Raw genomic sequence first — 9,293 nt, 5'->3', positions numbered from 1 at the left:
ATACATTCAGTTATCTTAGGACATCACTTACTTCCTATCACAGTCTTCAAAGTGGAATGTATTGGGAAATGTCCACACCTAGGGAAGAGGACAGCGAGGATATCTATCAAAATCAGAATGGTGATTATCTTTGGATAGTGAGTATATGAGAATATTTATTTTGCATTTGCTTTTCTTATTTCTAGGTTTTCTGGTGTCCTATGTTACTTTTGTAATAACAAAGATAACCAAAAAAATTATTCACAATCAGGGTAACATTTTAAAAATTCTCATGCAGTGCATACTTGGTTTACCACATGTTAACAGTCTTTGTCACATAGCTTTTTTTTTTTTTAAGGGAGAGGCTACTAATACAGCGATGTGGGAACAATATTTTTATTTTAAAATGTTGCAGAATTTCTTTAGAAGGCTGATAAGTGCATATCTTAAATAATGAAAAACACATTAAATCTGAATTAGTGTTTACTTCTTTTGCTTTGGCAAGACTGAAAATACATCAATGTTTATAAAAGGATTAATCAGTCAGTAACCTTATACTTCATGAGGAAAGCAAAACAGTTTTGTTGCAATACAGATCTTTCATCCAAGTTTTATTCTTGGCCCTGCTCCAAGAACAATGCTCATTCCTTTTTAAAGATCCTCTTGGCCTCTACTCCTTCGTATGTATAAGTCTGAAAGGTGTTAAGAAACAGAAGAATTTGTCATTAAGATATCAGTGTCAAATAAAGAAAAATATTATTATTATAACTTTAAATGAATTTGTTCCTTGTTTTCCTTGTACTTGATAGCAACATTTTATGCAGATATAGGATACAGCCATTCAAAACACTTTTGGTTTATAGTCATTTACATTTTTAGTTAAACTGGGCATTGAAGTATTTGACATATATATATGTATATATATAATGTTCTTTTTTATAAATAGGTATTGGAAAGTATATTTTTTAAATTGGTAGAATTCATAAGAAAATAACTAATCTATTGAAGTTGTAATTCAGTAACAACAAAAATATTTTTATCATTTTGTCTTCTCAAGGTAGTTATAAATACTTTTACAACTCACCTGGACTAATTCACCTCCTACAATTTCTCGGACAGTATTCAGTTCATTTCCATTGTCCAGCCGTTTGAATTTTCCAACAAGTTTATTTCCTTCAATGGTCCAGGCCCCCTAAATAACAATAACAGTAATAATGAGACATTTATTAGAGTCTTACATGTGTCAGGCACTATTCTAAAGATCTATATGGTGAGTCCATTTCATCCCCCTTTAATCTTAATAGACCCTTTGTGAGACTCTTATCTCCTCCATTTTACAGATGAAGAAATTATGATATGGCATAATAATTCAATTAAAGTCACAGAGCCAGGATTGAACCCAGGCCGTTATGTTCTAGACTGCATGTTGGTAGATGTACTCATCTACCTCTGTATTTTCCATATGCTGAATTTTAAGGCAGATGCGCAATGCTTCTTTTTTCTAAATCATTCCATTTAAGAAAAATGTCTTAAATTTAGTCATGGTTCAAATTAGTTTCATGAAGAGGCTATCAACACTGTTTGTTTTAACCTGTGACTGTGGTAGTAGTTAAAGAATGGCATAATTGACAAAACATTAGCAATTAAATTGTCATTGTAAATAAATAATTTAACTAGAAAAATTCTGAGTTTTAAAAATAATGAAATTAAAAAAATTGGTGGAAAATGATGACTTCCTAAAAGTTTTTATGTCCAACATGAGAAGGTACATTTCTATTGATCTATATTATAATGTTAGACCTTTCAATTGGATAACTCACTTATTTACTAATTTATTAATTTATTTTTTCAGTCCACTTATTAAGTGACTGTTGTGTTTAAGTTCCATGACTCTAAAAGCATTTGTGGCTATCAGATATGTAAAGCTGGAAACACTGAACTGTAAATTTCTTTATAAATAGGTCTATACCCAGTCATTCACAGGGTATTTTTCTAATTCTTACTGTTCAACTTAGGTTCTTCACAGATGTGTATGAGGTTATAAACATTATGTTTAAGTACCCTGCAAATTTATGCAATATTTAACATGAAGAGAATCCATTGGTTTCTTCAGTAAATGAAGGAGACCTGCACTAGTTAAACCATCCAATGATATAGAGTAGAGATTATTTTAGTGTTGAATAGAAAAATCAAGAATGCATTACTTATGAAAAATTTCTTACACTGACTTCAGTTCCATCTGCTAAGGTGTAATTAAAGGTGACACCAAGTTCAAAAACAATTTCAATGGTCCTAAAATTGCTTGATTCTTTGACTGTGAATTTGTTTCCATCTTGTGTAATTGTCACCTTCAAATTATCATGAGCTGCAAGCTTCCTTTTCACCACATTAATACCTTCAAAAGGAAAGAGATTGGACAAAATAAAATCAAAGTGGCATGGAAAGTGTTTATTTTTCTAATTTCTGTTTTATTTGTTTATTTTTATTTTGAGGGTGAGGAAGAAAACCCAATAGCATTGCCTTTGCATAAGAGCATTCAGATTCCTTTTGTAGGAAAAGTTCAAGCTCAGTTGTATCAAAAGAACTGATTCAAACTGTTTCTCTAAAGCTTAAGAAAAGTTAAGTGAAACATAGAATTTTAGAATCATATTATAAAGTAAATTGAAAGTGTGTCATTGCAAAAATTAAAAATAAGAAAGGAGGAGGGAGAGTGGGAATGAGGAAAGGAGGATATGGTGCAAAGGTTCATTGAGTTCTTAAAACTGTATATATGAAATACATGAAATTTGTTCCCTTTGTATAAATAAGAATATTTAATAATAAAAAGAATTTTAGAATCATAGAGTTGAGTAATTTTAAAAATAATAACAAACTTTTTGTCATAGTGTTAAGGAAATCAAAATGCAGAAATGTCAAATGAAGGATAAAAGGTATACTCCTGTATTTATAAAAAAACACTTTACTACCACATATACACTATTCTTTATTTAATTAATGCCCCTTTGTTTTCTATAATGGCTTATAAATTTTGAACTTCATAATTCACTTTGCTCCTTGTGGCATTTCTGACACAAAATGAGATTAGAACATTTTATAGCCAAATTCATAATAATAATATACAAATTCCATAAAATTTAATTTGGAATCCCTAAACTATCAGATATAATTCATGCATATTTTTGTTTTGCAGGAATGACACACTTTTTTTGCCCCTCTTGTCCAGTGCATGAACTGCCAGAATATTAGAATAGATTTATATATCAATTAAATTTCAAACCTCAAAGAAAATACTTAGCTTCTTGAGATTATTCCCAGAATTTGATAAGTCAGGAGAAAAGAGAACTAAACCTAATTTATTTGGAGTTGTGAATTTTGATAGAACTCTTTTCCATTAATTTAGTATATGGTCTTTGCTTTTGCTGCCTTTGGATTTCATTGTTTTAAAATCTGGAAATTATCATTACTCTGTGCATTTCTTTCTCAAAAAAACAATGCTAGTTTTCCATGATATAGGTACAGTCAATAGATAAAGAGTGAAGGAAGCATATCTTGATCTTTTTTCTGTGTTTACACTGTTGAGACCATGTATTCTTCCAAATATAAGATGCAAGAGTGTGGTTTTCCCTACTGTGAACCATTATCTTCTCGATCCCCTCCTCCATATCAGAGCCAATTCCTAAGTCAGAAAAACGTCTATGAGAAAGCAGAGAAAGTGCCACTAAGAATGAAGTTCTTACCCATTTTTTCCATGAACTTGTCATAGTTCTCACTTCGGTCAACTTTCCAAGCACCATCGAACGCCATGATCTCAGCTGAGTTAGTCTCTGGGCAGTCAGAGATTCAGACCAGTCCCTTAGGAGAGAATTTATTCTATTTCTTATCTTAGGGACAACTCTATCCTATGATGTGGAAGTTCAAAGTTCAAAAACTCACCTAACTGTTCTGATGCCAACCCATTCTAGTTTCTCTTTGCATAAATACCTTAGATTTCTGAAATTCAAATCAATTAAAGCATAAGCATACCTGCCCTGTCTTAAACTATACTCTGTGGACTTACTTATTTCAAGAATTAGAATGCATGCTGTCTGACGATAGTTTTCCTACTTATATGTTCAAAGTGTACACTGTACTCTGGCCTGCAGTTTATAGCACATATCAACTAACATCTGGATAATGAGATTAATGACCTATAGCTTTTTTTTTTTTTTTACAATAACAGGTGCCTTGTAAAATAAGACTTTGTGACCAAATACACTTGAAAAGTTGAAGTTGATATGATTGTTGAGAGTGAAAATTAATTTTCTCATATGCCATTTGATTGATGTTTAGGGTTGCCAGGTGTTTAGATAAATATCCTAGCATCTGATACAGTACATAGCATCCAGTAGCTACACATGAGCTTATACTTTTGATTTTGAATGGTTGTAGGCCTCTGAGTTAAACTTCAAAGATGGAAATGTGGGTGGATAACATAAAAATTTTCAGAGAAGAAAGAATTGGCCTTAAACATCTGCCATGTGCAGAGAACAAAAGCCAAATATTAGCTATGCCATTAATTCAGATCACTTCTTTGTTTTATTTTTAATCTCTGTCATACCAAAAAATGGAAAAATCTCCCATGCTCATGGACTGGAAGAATCAAATCATCAAAATGCCCATTCTTCCAAAAGCAATTTATAGATTCAATGTGATACCAATCAAAATACCAAAGACATTCTTTTCCGATCTGGAAAAAATGATGCTGAAATTCATATGGAGACACAGGAGACCTCGAATATCTAAAGCAATCTTGTACAACAAAAACAAAGCTGGAGGCATCACAATACCAGATTTCAGGACATACTACAGGGCAGTTGTAATCAAAACAGCATGGTACTGGTACAGAAACAGATGGATAGACCAATGGAATAGAATAGAAACGCCAGAAATCAATCCAAACATCTAAAGCCAACTTATATTTGATCAAGGATCTAAAACCAATCCCTGGAGCAAGGACAGTCTATTCAATAAATGGTGCTGGGAAAACTTGATTTCCACGTGCAAAAGCATGAAGCAAGACCCCTACCTTTTACCTTACACAAAAATCCACTCAACATGTATTAAAGACCTAAATCTACGACCCAACACCATCAAATTATTAGAGAACATTGGAGAAACCCTGCAAGATATAGATAGGCACAGGCAAAGACTTCTTGGCAGTCATAGCCAAAATTAACAATTGGGATTGCATCAAATTGAGAATTTTCTGTGTGGCAAAAGAAACAGTCTGGAAAGGGAAGAGGCAACCAACAGAATGGGAAAAAATATTTGCCAACTATGCAACAGATAAAAGGTTAATAACCAGAATCTACAAAGAGATCAAGAAACTCCACAACAACAAAACAAACAACCCACTTAAGACATGGGCCAAGGACCTCAATAGACATTTTTCAAAAGAGGAAATCCAAATGGCCAATAGACACATGAAAAAATGTTCAGGATCACTAGCAATCAGGGACATGCAAATCAAAACTACAGTGAGGTTTCACCTCACCCTGGATAGAAAGGCTCACATACAGAAATCCACCAACAACAGATGCTGGCGAGGATGTGGGGAAAAGGGATACTAACCCACTGTTGTTGGGAATGCAAACTGGTTAAGCCACTATGGAAGTCAGCCTGGAGATTCCTCAGAAACCTGAATATAACCCTACCATACAACCCAGCCAAACCACTCCTTGGAATTTACCCAAAGGAAATTAAATTGGCAAACAAAAAAGCTGTCTGCACCTTAATGTTTATTGCAGCTCAATTCACAATAGCTAAGACCTGGAATCAACCTAAATGCCCATCAACAGTAGACTGGATAAAGAAGTTATGGGACATGTACTCTATAGAATACTATACAGCAGTAAAAAACAATGAAATCTGGTCATTTGCAACAAAATGGAGGAATCTGGAAAACATCATGTGGAGTGAAATAAGCTAGTCCCAAAGGGACAAATATGATATGTTCTTCCTGATCGGTGATAACTAACTGAGCACCAAAAAGGAAACCTGCTGAAGTGAAATGGACACTATGAGAAACAATGACTTGATCAGCCCTTGTCCTGAGTGTTGTTGTATAACTTAATACTTTATCCTTTTTAGTATTTTTTTGTTCTACTTAATACTATTGGTTGAGCTGTGTAATTAACACAGAATTATTCTTAGGTGTTTAAATTTAACTGAAAAGTGATCTCTGTTAAATATTAGAGTGGGAAAAAGAGAGGGAGGAGATGTACAATTTGGGACAAGCTCAAGCTGACTTGCCCCAAATGGTGGAGTTAGAAATGTGCCAGGGGATTCCAATTCAATCCCATCAAGGTGGCATGTACCAATGCCATTTCACTAGTCCAAGTGATCAATTTCAGTTCACAATTGATCATAATGATAGGTAAGAGTCAAAAGGATCACATAAACAAGACTAGTGTCTGCAAATACTAACTGATAGAATAAAAAAAGGGAGAGAACGATCCAACATGGGAAGTGGGAGACACAGCAGACTCAGAATGGCAGATGTGCTAAACAGCACTCTGGCCTCAAAATCAGCCCTTAAGGGCATTCGGATCTGGCTGTAGAACCCATGAGAGTATTGTAGGCATGGAAAGCCAAGACACTCTGGCAAAAAAAAAAAAAACAAAAAACACAAAAACAAACAAAAAAAAAACACCTATATGAAAGATCTCTGCAAGTGAGATCCCAGTGGAAAGAATGGGCCATCAAAGAAGGAAGTACCTTTCTCTGAAGGGAGGAGAGAACTTCCACTTTGACTATGACCTTGTCTAAATAAAATTGGAGTTGGCAAACTCAAAAGGCTTCCATAGCCTTGGCAACTCATGACTGGAGCCTAGGGAGATTACTGACACCATAAGCAAGAGTGTCAATTTGTTAAGTCAACAACAGGAGTCACTGTGCACTTACTCCTCACGTAGGATCTCTGTCCTTAATGTGTTGTTCAATGTGAATTAATGCTATAACTAGTACTCAAACAGTATTTTATACTTTGTGTTTCTGTGTGGGTGTAAACTGTTGAAATTTTTACTTAATATATACTAAACTGATCTTCTGTATATAAAGAGAATTGAAAATGAATCTTGATTTGAATGGAAGGGGAGACAGCGTGTTAAAGGGGAGGGTTGAGGGTGGGAGGGAAGTTATGGGGGGAAAAGCCATTGTAATCCATAAACTGTACTTTGTAAATTTATATTTATTAAATAAAAGTTTAAAAAAAGAAATAGGATTTTAAGGCATTTTCTAATCAGAATTTATGAATCCTATTTTCTTTTTTAATTCTAATTGTTTAACATGCCAAAGAAAAATAGAGGCTCTATCAGGGCCATACGAGATGGATTTCAGACCAATGAAGCCATAACCAGAAAGTCTTAAGGTTACTGCCAACTAGTAGTAAATGTGGAATAAGGGAGAATTTTAAAGTTTGCCAATAAAGTTTACTTCACTGTCTTTGAATGATGAGCCTCTAAATTTTAGAAATAGTTAAACCTGTTTAATTATGTTTTAGTTGTTTCTGAGATTGGCTGGCTAATTTTCTTCCAAAAAGACTATATGGGTACAGCAGTGCAGAGGAGATATCTACCATATAATGGTGAGTGTGGCTTACTGATTCTCATGAATAATACAACAGCCATATTAGAGGATTCCTGTGTACTGGTTGGATGCAGAGAGGACTTATCACTCCTTTGTAATATGTGTCTGTTTCAAGAATGATGAGACTGTTCCAACCACTATGGATAGGAAATTGCTCATCGGTGATCCTCATACTACAGATAAAGGTGGCTTTGGATTATCCCAACTCTTCACTGCTACATCCAGACCTATGTTTCTGCTTTTTTTTTTTTTTTTAATTGAATCTTTTCCTTTGAGACTACTTCCATTTGGTTGTATCACCTTCCAGGCTACTTTGTCATTGTTATCTGCCATCTAGTCAATCTAGCATTGTTATCTATCATTCACCCCCATCTAATTTTTTATCTACTATCACTAAAAATATTTTTGCCTGGCTCACCATCATCCTGTGTCCTGCCATCATCCTGGGTGACCTCTAAGTCCATGTGGATAAGCCACTTGCCATTCTGATCTTGGCAGTTCCTTAACCCCTTCTCGGATCTCATAACCTTTACTTCTAGTATGCTTCATCCACTTTCATCCAGGGCTATGTCCAGTGATTTGTCACTGTTTGTACTGCTCATTCTGTGAAATTTTTTTTTTTTTTTTTGACAGGCAGAGTGGACAGTGAGAGAGAGACAGAGAGGAAGGTCTTCCTTTTTGCCGTTGGTTCACCCTCTAATGGCCGCTGCGGTAGCGCACTGCGGCCGGCGCACCGCGCTGATCCGATGGCAGGAGCCAGGTGCTTCTCCTGGTCTCCCATGGGGTGCAGGGCCCAAGCACTTGGGCCATCCTCCACTGCACTCCCTGGCCACAGCAGAGAGCTGGCCTGGAAGAGGGGCAACCGGGACAGGATCGGTGCCCCGACCGGGACTAGAACCCGGTGTGCCGGCGCCGCAAGGCGGAGGATTAGCCTGTTGAGCCACGGCGCCGGCCTCATTCTGTGAAATTTAATATGCCACTCTCTAACCACAGCTTTCTGTCATCTTAGCTCTTTCATTTTCTCTTACAAATCAGTTCTTGGCTTTCAGACAGTTTGTCAGAAGTTGCTCCTATTTTCTTTCAAATTAGAGGCCTCTGCCAGTTTATTGACATTCTCTGTCCAATTGATATCCTCTTGCCAGTAAAAGCTGACGTAGGTGCTGTCTCACACACACGTGGTTTCTAGTCTCAGCCAAATCATCTGCACTGTCTGGGAAATCTTCTATGTATTTTATTAGCTATGTGCATTCATGACAATGACTTAGTCTACAGCCATTTACCATTTCCCTCAGCACATGAAATGCATATTACTTCACACACAAACCACCTAACAGTTCCCTCAGTTTACGCCTTCCCAGTTACAAAGTTGCCTGTGTTATGTTGTTCACTCCTATTAATTGTTTCGTGTACTTATTTGTTCAACAGATATTGTTTCCTCCCTTGGGGACAGAACCTTAGTGTTTGATCATCAAACGTGTTACTTAATAACGAACTGTACATCACTGTCTTCCACTGTGTTACCAGGCACCTGTGTTGACCCACTGTAATAATTTGACTCACTACCTACTTTGCAGCTTATCTGAAGATCTCTCATTTGCTAGTTTACTAAAAGAAAGTTTATTGAAGATAATAGGCTCCCAAACTATCTACTTCTCAGAATACTACAAAGGAGTCTGACTCTTTGGTGA

At 35.7% G+C, this 9,293-nt stretch overlaps 1 protein-coding gene across 1 annotated transcript; it reads right to left on the bottom strand.

Moving 5' to 3' along the window:
- Nucleotides 1–242: 242 nt before the first annotated feature.
- Nucleotides 243–3,797, bottom strand: FABP2 (fatty acid binding protein 2). The gene is made up of 4 exons (XM_062199108.1): nucleotides 3,717–3,797; nucleotides 2,202–2,374; nucleotides 1,064–1,171; nucleotides 243–671 (listed from the first exon to the last, which is right to left on the bottom strand). The coding sequence occupies exons 1-4, from the start codon at nucleotides 3,781–3,783 to the stop codon at nucleotides 621–623; spliced, it is 399 nt and encodes a 132-aa protein (XP_062055092.1). The 5' UTR covers nucleotides 3,784–3,797; the 3' UTR covers nucleotides 243–620.
- Between the last annotated feature and the right edge of the window lie 5,496 nt (nucleotides 3,798–9,293).

This window comes from Lepus europaeus, chromosome 8 (assembly GCF_033115175.1).
Source record: "Lepus europaeus isolate LE1 chromosome 8, mLepTim1.pri, whole genome shotgun sequence".
NCBI classification, from domain to species: Eukaryota; Metazoa; Chordata; class Mammalia; order Lagomorpha; family Leporidae; genus Lepus; species Lepus europaeus.
This window is presented reverse-complemented; position numbering and strand designations above follow the sequence as displayed.

What these genes read in the sequence shown, in the direction of transcription:
- FABP2 (XM_062199108.1), bottom strand. Translation starts at nt 3,783, where the DNA reads ATGGCGTTCGATGGTGCTTGGAAAGTTGACCGAAGTGAGAACTATGAC. An exon ending in CAGATGGAACTGAAGTCAGT is followed by an intron (nt 1,172 to 2,201) that starts GTAAGAAATTTT and finishes ATTGTTATTTAG; the next exon opens with GGGGCCTGGACCATTGAAGG. An exon ending in TAGGAGGTGAATTAGTCCAG is followed by an intron (nt 672 to 1,063) that starts GTGAGTTGTAAA and finishes AACACCTTTCAG; the next exon opens with ACTTATACATACGAAGGAGT.